Source organism: Maylandia zebra, linkage group LG11, assembly GCF_041146795.1.
Source record: "Maylandia zebra isolate NMK-2024a linkage group LG11, Mzebra_GT3a, whole genome shotgun sequence".
NCBI classification, from domain to species: Eukaryota; Metazoa; Chordata; class Actinopteri; order Cichliformes; family Cichlidae; genus Maylandia; species Maylandia zebra.
The window spans coordinates 19052955-19064605 of NC_135177.1; the positions used below are offsets into that span (position 1 = coordinate 19052955).

Below are 11651 nucleotides of genomic sequence, written 5' to 3' on the forward strand. Positions count from 1 at the left end.
CGCTATAATCAAGGACATCCAAATATTTGTTAGGTCAGCATGACTGTTGATGTGATAAATGCAGCACAAGACAGCCTAGACATGATTTGCACTCACTAAAGGGCATGTTAACACATTTTAGTTGACATTACAATCTGTCAAGCCTGTGTTTCTCAATCTTGTAACACGACGAACGCAGGGAGGTGAGAAATTGTAAATTGCTTTCAGGAAATAAAAACTCACGAGACCAAGGTTAGCCACATTTATTCCAATGGAGTGAAACAGTGCATGTTTAATTACAGTAGTAGTGGGGTGGCATACAATTTTGGGGCACAAAACACATTTGTATTGAAATGAATGAGTCAGGCAGAACAGTAGAACAGAATTCAAAAGTTACAATAAAATTAGTTGTTACGTCTGCTATAAAAACAGATCAGAAAATTACTTGCACATTGAATCAAATGAACTGACAGCTGCAGCTATCAAAACAACTATAGGTTATTTTATTCGGACAGAGACACAGAAACCGTGAGATCCAAGGTTCTCGAAAATTTCTGGAGCTTTAATTTTCTGTCAGATGCAGAGTTTTCATGGAGGCTGGTCCATCCTTACCCATGAGTTGCAGGGGAGAACCTGGAGGGTCTGAACTTCATCTCAGTGAAGGGAATGGAGGAGTCTTTACCTTTCCAGTCTATCCAGACTATTCCCTAGAGCAGAAACAGAAAAAGAAAATCTATCTTTGGCCAGTGTGCTTTAAAAGATAAAAACGTTTAGAAATCAGCAGAGATTAGTCGTACCTGATTGTTACTGTTGATGCCATAAAGACCATTGAGGTTGACCTTGTAACAGTTTTTATACCACCAGCCTCCCATGTAGGCCTTGGCACAGTGGATCCCCATGGGATCAGGGTTCTTGTCTCGGGTTGAGAATGGACGACCGTTATGGTACCTCATAGAGTCACCTGTCAGAAAAGTGCATTGATATTGAGATCCAAATTGTCAGGTATAACTGCACTTGTTTTGTTTTAATGCAGTTTTTGAAACTGGACCTGCTGTTCCGGTGTAGCCAGACACGGTGAGCGTATAGTGCCTCGTCTCTGAATCGACAGAGAAGTTCGTGTAGTGAGCGTAGACGGTATGGTTTCCTGATCGCATATCCACTCTCAGACTCACAGGGCCAACATTAGTCAGGTTGTGCAGGAGCTCATTTCCTGGTGGGAGTTGGGAGAAAAGATGCTGTTTAAGCAGATGTAGTGAAAACAAAAGAAAACACTTTGAATCAGATAAAGTGATTAGAAGCTTGGCTTTATACTGTACCAAGCCAGAATTCTTCACTCAGGTTTCCAAAGCCAGCTTTGTATTCACTCCATGTTCTGAAAAAATCTGTTTTTCCATTCATCCTCCTCTGGAACACCTGCAAAACACAGAGACTGCTGTCTAAAACCCAAATAAAAGTCTATTTTTGACTTTTATTCAAGTGACTGCAGTTTGTCTTACTGTCCAGCCGCCTCCATCAGTCTCCATGTCACAGTAGACTCTAACTGCTCGCCCCTCTCGTCCTTGAGGGTAGATGTCCAACTCTCCTGAGTGCAGAGCTCCATTCAGCAGCTCCTGAGAGCACTCGGTAGGGAAAGGGAAGCGCAGTTTTCCTAACAGATAAAGAAAATTAGTTTTTAGAGTAATCACAAGATGGGATTACATTGCAACACGTAAAATGCATACCTGTGATGAATTCTGTGGTGACAACAGATGTATAGTGTCCATCTCTCTCGCCTTGCACCACAACAAAATAGCGGGACATGGGCAAAAGCCCAGTCAACTTGTACTCTGTGATGGTGGGCTCCAGAATCACCTCCTAATATAAACACAGTAACACACAGAGCTTTGAAATTCTGTAAAAGTCGGGTCTCTCTTTAATTATTGTATACCAAAGATCAAAAATTGCAACTGACCTTTGTCTCCTCTCCGGCCACCTGATAGAGCACTTTGTAGCTGTGATAAACGGCAGGGGTGGCTCTCCAAGCTATGACTGCACTTCGAGCCCCAACTTCACTGGCTTTGACCACTGAGAGACACAAGAAGCCCCTTGGCAGTTTTTCTTTTTTCTTTTTTTAAGTTTACTCACTTAAAACTAAACATACTCTCTAGGTTGCTCATCCATGAAGGATTATTTTATTCTCTCTTGTTTAAGATTATGATTTTACTTCATTTTCCCACCCTTTTGCTCACCATTTGCAGTAGTAAATGTTGTTGAGATGGCCATACTCTGCAGACTGTCCTTCTGGCTCAGCACTTTGACCCTGTAGAGGGTGCCTTTCTGCAGGCCTCTCAGCTGGTGCTCCACTGAGTTTCCTGACAAGGTCACGGTCACTGTCACATTAGGAGCTGTGGCAATAAGAGCATTCCGCTTAGTCGCAAGCACTTATTCATTAGTCATTATGTCAGTGTGGCCACACTCACTCTTAGAGGACTCGTAGCTGATGACGAAGCGGTCTACTTTCCCTAGACTGGGAGTCCACTGCAGCACAGCTCTGGTGTCTGTCACATTGACAACTTGAAGATGCGTTGGAGGGGCGGGCACTGCAGTTCGGATATTATCCACAGTGTTTATGTTTTATTTTTGCACTCCAAGACAAAGACAGTAGCCTTTTATAATAGTAAACTTGTCTAAGATTGTACCTGTGGTGATGACGGATGTGAGTGGATCACTCTGGAATTGGCCTTGTGTCGTAGTTACAGTGATTATGTAGGAAGACCCAGCAGACAGCTTGGACAGAACAACATAAGACTGCTTAGAGCCCACTGTCACCAAGCGGTTCTCCCCTGTCAGGACGACAACAAGCACCACAATGAGACACTAAGAACATTTCCTAATAAACTGACATTAACCTTCACTTGGGTTGAGCTGGCATTAATTAAGTGTTTTATGCTGGATAACTCTGGTCTGAGATAAACAATATGAGCAGTACTTAACAGACCTGTTAAAATGTTGGTGTATGTGACCCTGAAGCCTGTGAACGTTGTCTTTGGTTTGGACCAGGAAACATTGAGAGAAGCCTCTGTGACATTACTGAAAACCATCTCTGTGGCTGGCTCAGGACCTAGCAAGAGAAAAAAGTACAACATAGTGTATCATTTGCTTAGATATTGATGGACTTATACATAAACGTTTTCCTGCTGTTATTACCTGTGGTTGCAGTTACTCTGTGAATCTTTGATTTTCTCTGTGCTGCTGTACCATATATATGCAGGACATAGCGCGTGTTTGCCCGCAAATTACTGAACTCCACAGAGCGCACATTACCCGGGACCACCATCGAGATCCTCTTGGGGTCAGCTTTAACTTTTGATCCATCAGCTTTCCTGGAGGAGGCAGTTGTGTTGGTGCGCTCACTCTGTACTAAGACTTCCGTTGCGTTCCTAGCTGCAGAGGGCTTTTGTCCTGGAAGAGCTTCCTCCTCAAAGTCCTCGTAACCATCTTCGTCTCCTTCTGTCTGTGGCTCTCTTCTGATCACAGTGAAGTTCTTAAACATCCCTTGGGGTGCTAACCATGTGACTGTGAAGCTGTGGGAAGATATGTTTACAGCCTTCACAGATCCTAATCCAGATCCTCCGGTCCTCTTGATGCTGATCCCTGAGTCATGGTGAGTTGTTTTGTCATGATGAGATTTAGTCTTATCTGATGCAGCTCCAATGGTTCGATTCAATACATCCAGATTTATTTGTGTTCCTTTCCCAGTCTTGTCAGTTTTTTTGTCCACAGTCTGCAAAATTAAAGTGTCTAATTTACCTGTCTTATTTGGTTTATGGCCGGATGACTGAGATACATTCTTTTCACCCTTCGTGGACTGCTCCAAAATGTCCTTGTCTGTTTTGGTTTTGGTTGTCCCTGTGCCCTTGGAGATGGTTGTGTCAGTTTTAGAAACCTTCTTCACATTGCTTTGTGTTCCATTATTTTGTGGTTCATCTTTCAGATGGTCGGACGTTGAAAATGTTCTGCTGCCAGTCCCATCTTTAATGTTGGTTTCTGAGGCTGAGGGTGTTGTTTTGCCTTTTCGGGTTACCTCCTTCTTGTTTTCCTCTTGTTTCGGGAGACTTTTGTCAACAGTTGGGCGACTGGTGTTTTCAGGATTTGAAGAACCTTTAGTAGTTGTTTTCTTCACAGCGGTGTCTTCTTTCACTTGTGTTTTATCAACAGCTCCTTTGGCATTAGTGGCTTCTTTAGGTGTAGTGTCAGTCTCAGACACATTCTTCTGGAAAAGTGTTTGTTCTGCTTTGGTATTTTTCTCCTGCATGCTGTCCTTTCCTTTTTTCACCTGCAGGATTACAGTCTCCACTGTTGGCTGGATGGTGCTCCCTTTGCTAGCTTCTGAAAAGCCCAGGGAGAGGCTGCATCATTCAAAGGTTACATACAAATATTTATTTTTTCTCATTTTAGTGCAAACATAACTTACTTTTGCTACACTCGGCTCCTTGTGCACACTTACTGCAGTCTAGACCCATGAATCCTTTGTGGCAGATACATTTACCCTTCTCACATTTCCCATTGTCGCCACAGTCATTTGGACAGTTTGCAGAGCATGGACCTGGGCAGAAACAAACAGAACAAGGAATGTTTAATCCTGTCTATACTGAATAGTGTTTAAAATGATAAAATATGGTGAATAAATCATAAGAAAATGATACATTTATCTTTGAGAAAGGACATCTCTCTTTCGAGCCGAGCCACACGCCCTTTCAGTTCGGCCATTTCAGCCTCACACTCTCCACTGCAGCCACCAGGCAACAAGCTGATCTTATGAGTCATGACGAGTGGAGCACCAGGTTTCAGCTTCAGCTCCTGCTCCTTGGTGTTGCTTGAGTCGCAGCCCTCACTGATAATCACTTTGATGGGCTGCGAAGAGGCAGGCTTGTCTTTGCTGGATTCTTTGATTAAAACTGTGTCATTGGCAGAGGTTGTGACCTTTTCTTTGTCAGTTGTCTTTGCTGGAGTCTCCAGTGGCAACACAGTTGGAACTTTTGTGGGAGAAGGCTTGCCCTTGGACTTCACGTCATTGATGGTGGGGGACCTAGCAACAACAGTTTGATTGACAGATGGTGCGGGCTTGTTTTTTGTGGCAGCAGTGGACTTTATAAATGTTGACTGAGTATTTTGAACTACGGTGGTGGCAGGCCTGTCTTTGGCAGTATTCCCATGATCAGTTGAAGGAGACCTAATTAGAATAGTCTGATTGCCAGAGGGCTGAAGTTTGTGTTTGGTGGGTTTAGCACCGCTGGATGAAGCAGTCTTTGTGGGTGTTGGCTGAACATTTAGAATTCCAGTGGGGGAATGCTTGTCTTTGCTTCCTTTTACTTCACCACCTGAGGCTGACTTAGGGGACTTAGTCTGGTTAACTGGGACTGTGTGCTTGTCTTTGTTTGAGAGGGTGCTTCTGGGTGTAGTAGCCTTTACCACTGACGGAGTGGTTTGAATTACTGTTGGGCTGTGCCTGCCTTTGGTGGTCAGTGTAACATTGGCTGTTGGAGATTTTTGCTTGGTAGCTGGAGTGGGTAAAACTGTCTGATTGATGGCATTTGGCTTAAGGGTGAGCTGGTTGGTCTGTTTGTCAGGGAGAGCAGTGGTTTTTGGTTTTGAACGGGTAAATGCTGCACTGGCTTTGGTCACATCACTTCCTGTGGAGTCTCTCTTCTCATTGGTTGTGGTTTGAATAGAGGGAAATGGGGTGAGAAGGAGGAGTAGTCCTAGAGTAAATAACATTTTGATCCAGCAACTGTGGTCAGAGAAGCTGTTGCTTCAGTGGAACTGAATTTACGTTACTGTAAATCTATGAATTCCTTCTTCTATATTTTGCTTTTTTCTTTGCCAGGTCTCACCTGGAAATGAAGACAGAAATAAAGAAAGAGCTGAATTATGGCAGAGTTGAATGCAGGAAACACTAACGTAGGCCATTTTATAGCTGATTTTTGAGTTCCAAGTAGGACTTTAATGAGCATACATATATCTTTTACAGGACTGACCAGCATCACATTCACAGAGCTTCCATTCACACTTAAAGCTCCTCAGTAGAACTGGCTAATCAGAGACTGGCAGCAATTTAAAAAGTGGTTAACTGACAAGACATTTCTGGCTTCTAAGTACTTACTTTTTCTATTCAGTTTCAAAAAACATTTAGATTTTTTTTCCTGAAAAACAAACTTACTGAAAAATTCTAATTGTTTTTGTTGTTTGTTTTTTGTAGTCTATTGCTTAAAAATCTATTTTTCAATTGTTTCAGGTTTTTCCAGAGAGGAAAATACGCATATGATGGAGAACTCTCAAAAATAAAATATCAGATATGATACACTAGGTGTTAAAGTGTTAATGCAGAAGCTGTATGCTGTGAGCTGACCTTTAGAGCTAACTAAGCAGATTTATTTAAATGACCTTTTAAGTATTTCCTTTGAGCTTTGCCACTTATATATACTATAAATATGCTATATACCTAAATACTCATAACTGGAAAACATGTCCAAACCTCTGTTATGTGCTTTTTACAATAAAGCTGCTGTAAAAATTGACACAGACATGCATCCAGATATTCAGAAGTGTTCCAAGTGTTCAGTCGTAAAGTGACTGCTGTTCAAACCAAGTAAGGTCTAAGTCACTGGACACTGAGCAGGAAGGAAAAGCTGACCTGAGTGGGAAACTCAGAGTGTGCCACTGAGACTATGTGGCCAGGTAACAGAGCTTTACTGTAAGAACTGTGGGACACAGTATGTCTTTCACTATACAGACGGTTACATAAAGCTCGTCACCCACAACTCATAAAACCACAAAAGAAAATACGTCCAGCCTTGCTTTTAAATGAGCTTCAGTGCTGGTTGAATTAATAAGTCTTCTTTATTTCTAAAACTGATAGAATTCATTTTGATTCCATGATTAAAACTAAAAGGAAAAATTTAGCAATAATGGGTTTTTTTTAAATTGTTTTTCCACTGCACTCACAAAAACTACTATTTATAAATCCTTTTCACTGTAAATAAAACAAGGAAAGAATCAACACCAAAACCCTTTCTACTCATTAAGACACAGAAAATTATAACATTATACTCTACAAATAAACAATAAGATTAAAAACCCATCCACACAAACACACCTGAAAGTAGGATGCTAGTTATTCCAATGCAGTTTTCACAAAAAAGGGGAATAAAAAGTTGCACTTACTTGAATAATGACTTGGTTCTTTCTTTATCTCTTTCTTTGACTTTCTCCCTCCATCTAATTGGAAGAGTGGACACAGAACTTCTTCAACTAACCTGAGAGGAAAGAGGTGAGAAGAAGGACCACCACTAGAAAGGAGGAGAGTGATAAAGTCTGCTCCTACTTAAGGAAAATCCCCCCACCCCCACGCCCTTTACCAAATCTTATGGTCCCACTCTCTCAACCACCATGAAAAATATTTGTATTGGACTTACAAAAAGGCATGGTATTTTACACTGGTTTCTGTATCTAACATGACAAGTTACTCTGTTTTATTTGCTTGCACAAAGAAAGCACATGTTTGCTTCTTATAGCTGAAAATCCACTGTTGATTCAAGAGTTGATTCAAAATGACTTCATTTAGTTTGTCTCAACAACACACTGAATTGTTGAACACGGCAACTGAATTGCTGAATTGTTTAAAACAATCAAATAAATCTTATCTATTTACCGGTAATTTAAAATTATTATGACTCAGCTTTGCAGATTGTATAGCAGTTATTTCACAAATGTCTGTCACATGTAACTTGCCTTATCCCAAAGATTGCTGCTAGCAGCACACAGTTTTTGGCTGAATAAAGCCCCGGTGTGAGAATCATGATTCATCTGGAATACATAACACTGTGGGCATTCAGAGCAGACTCTGGGGGACAGGACCCTCTCTCTATATGAATCGGCTGTTTGTTGGAAGTAATGAGATGTAACTACGTGGGAGTTATGTAAGTGACCAAATATCCAGCAGATTTAAGGAATCCTCTGTGGATGCATTGCATCTCAGACAAGATGGCCACCCACCAACCCACCTTTTGTAAACCACATGAAGACAAGTAGGCTATATCAAGGGTGTAGAGCAAACAAGGTATGTAAGTGACATTCATCTAAATGTACAAGAGAGCATATAGGTTAAGACACTGCGCTAACATAAGAAACATAAGAGGTAAGAAACTATGGGTGATACAGAAGAAGCGTGTTTTCTTTTACTTTTACGTCTGCTCAATCCATATATGTTACAGTGTGTGTGTCTGTGTGTGTAAAACGTCAGTTATTCAGCTTTTGTTATTTCATACTTTTGTTGCAAATATCTTGACGTAGCTAGGTTTTTCTTGGTAGACACAACAAGCAACTTACAATACACTGTTGTGGTATTGGAATGTCAATGACAAGCAGATAGTAAATGTATAAAAATCGACAATAATTGCATATTGAATTATGGGGATTCCAGGCCGGCAGGAGTGCAACATTAACAGCTGATGCTGCACAGCAAAGCTGCTGGCGTCACTTGCTTTCTTAAAAATGGCATACAGTGTAACAAGTACTACTGTTAAATTACGGAAAACTGCCGGCAACAAAAAGGTTATTGTGCAGTTATTTTTACAGTGTACCTAATGTAATGTAAACTGCAGAAATAGTTTCTTTAAAAAAAAAACATATAACAGTATATTATATAGGTTTTACACTATACCAGTGTCTGCTGCTTGGCTTTCATTGTACCTTCATATTAGAGTACCCACTGTATTCTACATAAACTGTTTTGTATCATCAGTTCTTTATATTAACTTTAAAAATGGATTTCTTGCTAAATGTGCAAAAGTACGCAGAAATAAAGTATATGAGGCAAAAACAGAGTTTGCATAATTCTAACAAGCTTGAAAGTCAATACTTATCAATGCAGTGTTGCAGTCCAGACTGTGGGGAGGCCAGCCCATCACTGAGCTCTATTGTGTGTTTTTTCTTTCTCGGTAACACTGGTTCAATCCCTTCACACAGTTTTGTATCCACACGCAACATAACATAAATCCTCATCTTAAAAAAACAGTATAAAGTTGCATAGCCTTCAGTACATTGATTTCCGTGTCTTTGTTGACCCTTGAGACAAAAACAGCTTATAGCAATTCAAACAACTGCCCTGAAGATAGACACTGTAGAACAGGCATTGGGTTTGCTTGTTTTAGTGTAGCTTTCCTTTTGGTTGGAAATGTTTAGTTGTAGTTTCGTTTTTATTTAGTTTTAGTGTTTTTGAGTAGCATTTTATTTAGATATAATATGCCAGAGGAAACATTTAGGTAACTCAGTTGAGATACTCCCTCTATATTTTCATTTTATTTTAGTTCGTTTTCCAAGTTAACAAAATGATTAAACTTATAGAAAAAACTTATAACTTTATAGAGTGAGACTCAAGTCTAAACAAGAGAGCGCAACTCCCCCCAAATGCCATGGACTATATGTAAAGTTCAATGTTTAATGATTTTTTTTTTTACAACATGTTGTCATCAGCTGCTTTTATAACAGCACTCTCATGTCTGACCTTTGACCTATGACCTTAGATACTAAAACTGTGTATTTAATTATTTTCTTTACCCTCATGATTGGAGCAGACATGGCTGAAATCTTTGGCTTCTATAAGCTGTAAAAAACCGAGATAAGATATATTCATGTAGTGTTTGAGTTTGTAACACTTTATGGTGTGATTGTAGCGCCGTAGGGCATCCCTGAAAAACTTTGAAGTCTGTTCTTTTAATGCCCTTTCATATGATATATTACTCAATAACACATTATTATTACTCGATACTCAATATAAACAGACAGACAAACAAACAGAAGCATACTTGCGCCCTGCCTTTGGGAGGAGAAAGCTATAAGACTGAACAGCAGCAGTCTTCTGAGGCATTCGGATCTATGGAATTGAGTTATATTAACACCACTGTGTGTTTTTACAGCTGTAATTGTTAAATTGTAGCTTCTTTTGTTAGATTACAAAAATGTAATCACATAACCTAAAGGGCAAGGATACAGTCAAAACAATTAACATGTAGTGTGGGAAAGCCAGGAATGGTTACACTGCATGTATAAGTATACAAGCAAGGCTACACATGCATATACACATTTACCTAATTAACTGGTTTCTATGAGCCATTTTACAGATACATACACACTTTCCTGTCTGTCTATAAATTAATCTCTGAGTCACAGAAGTCAAATAAACCAGTAACAAAGTAATGGGAAAGTCAGGTATATTCTTTTTCAGATGCGTATGTTGATTTGAAAACTGAAACTGAAGAAGCTGAGTGGTATTCACCTATCCACCTTCTGTGGCAAAGTTTTATCCTGTTAACAGAACAAATCATGCTAAACAAAGTGAAAAACAAAAAGACAGCGCAGCATGGACTGCTAAGTGGGGGGTCCCGCTTTATCTTACGGCACCGTCCTGAAACACCTGTGCCTTTTACGCCGCTCGACATCGTAGACCACCCTCAAACTGCTGACCCTCTCTTGGCCTTTGGAAAAAAAAAATGGTTATAGACGTGCCATCAACACCTATGGCAAATGCACACCTGAGAAAATACACCTGATTATATGAGCACACTTCAAATTTCCCCCAGAGCTGTTCCCAGATGTTGCTCAAGCACATTTCATAGGCCAGAGCAGGTCAGATTGTACTTGGAATGGAAAATGTACATTTACAGTAAATCCCTTTGGGCAATACACATATCTACCAAAAATAAACACTTTATTTTTCAACTGCACTTCAATCAGTTGTTGTTGTGAGAATAACTTATTGCGTTGCGTAAATCAAGTGTTCTTTGGTTTACGTCATTATACGAAAACTCATGTCGAAACTGTTCGGTCACGACAAGCCACTGCTTACTTCGACAAGAAAAAACCCCCCCATCTTTTTAAAATGTGTTGTTGGCAGCTCACAGCACACCAAAGCAATCTCGAGATGAAAATATGCGATGCTGAAGTCAGACTATTTATTTAACTTTTATTGGTTCAGATTTAATGAAATGTCTAATGGTGAGGCTGAAACAGTGCGCACATTGATCTGGTTGTGATTGAAGTTATGGTCAGTGCGCTGTGTTGCTTACATTGGACCTGGACTCAGAGATTAGAATAATATAAGCACATAAGCCTTTGCTTGTTCTCAGCCACTTCACCGTGCAACCCGGCACCTCTGGTTTTCTCCCCGCCCCTCTGCATTACCTGCAAGTTATATAACTGCACAGAGTACCCCATGTTGCATTTGTGTAATATGACCACATTTTAGGGACTACAGATCAAATTTAATGCTTGTGAAGAGATGATTGAACCATATCTTGTCAGTGTGCAAATCCATGAGCAATGGACTCGTGCACTAAAAGCCACCCCCTCCTCCCCTTTTCTCCTCAACCTGCAGATGTTATATCGTGAGGGGGTGACTGGAATTACACTGAGTACAGAGACCCCTCTCAGAGCCTTTGCTGCAGTAAAAAGAAGAAAAAAAACATAAAAACAAATATATTCGACAGAAACCTAAATCAAACCACACTGAATCACACTTCTGGGAAAAAATATGAAAGTGCAGACATACATGTTTGGGCCCACTGTGTTTCTTTTTACCCAGTTGCTTCTGTTTCATTTTAAGTTATAAAATGAATATTATGCAAACAATGACA

General features: G+C 40.3%; 1 protein-coding gene across 1 annotated transcript; it reads right to left on the minus strand.

Moving 5' to 3' along the window:
• Nucleotides 1–226: 226 nt before the first annotated feature.
• On the minus strand, nt 227–7310 carry tnxba (tenascin XBa). The gene is made up of 15 exons (XM_004541530.3): nt 7183–7310; nt 4665–5852; nt 4433–4564; nt 3166–4347; nt 2957–3079; nt 2658–2801; nt 2439–2558; nt 2208–2363; nt 1931–2043; nt 1701–1833; nt 1476–1627; nt 1296–1392; nt 1028–1189; nt 777–940; nt 227–686 (listed from the first exon to the last, which is right to left on the minus strand). Exons 2-15 carry the CDS (start codon nt 5734–5736, stop codon nt 588–590), a joined length of 3849 nt encoding a protein of 1282 aa, XP_004541587.3. The 5' UTR covers nt 5737–5852; nt 7183–7310; the 3' UTR covers nt 227–587.
• Between the last annotated feature and the right edge of the window lie 4341 nt (nt 7311–11651).

What these genes read in the sequence shown, in the direction of transcription:
- tnxba (XM_004541530.3), bottom strand. Translation starts at nt 5,736, where the DNA reads ATGTTATTTACTCTAGGACTACTCCTCCTTCTCACCCCATTTCCCTCT. An exon ending in CACATCCGTCATCACCACAG is followed by an intron (nt 2,559 to 2,657) that starts GTACAATCTTAG and finishes TCCGAACTGCAG; the next exon opens with TGCCCGCCCCTCCAACGCAT. An exon ending in CTGATGGAGGCGGCTGGACA is followed by an intron (nt 1,393 to 1,475) that starts GTAAGACAAACT and finishes TGTGTTTTGCAG; the next exon opens with GTGTTCCAGAGGAGGATGAA.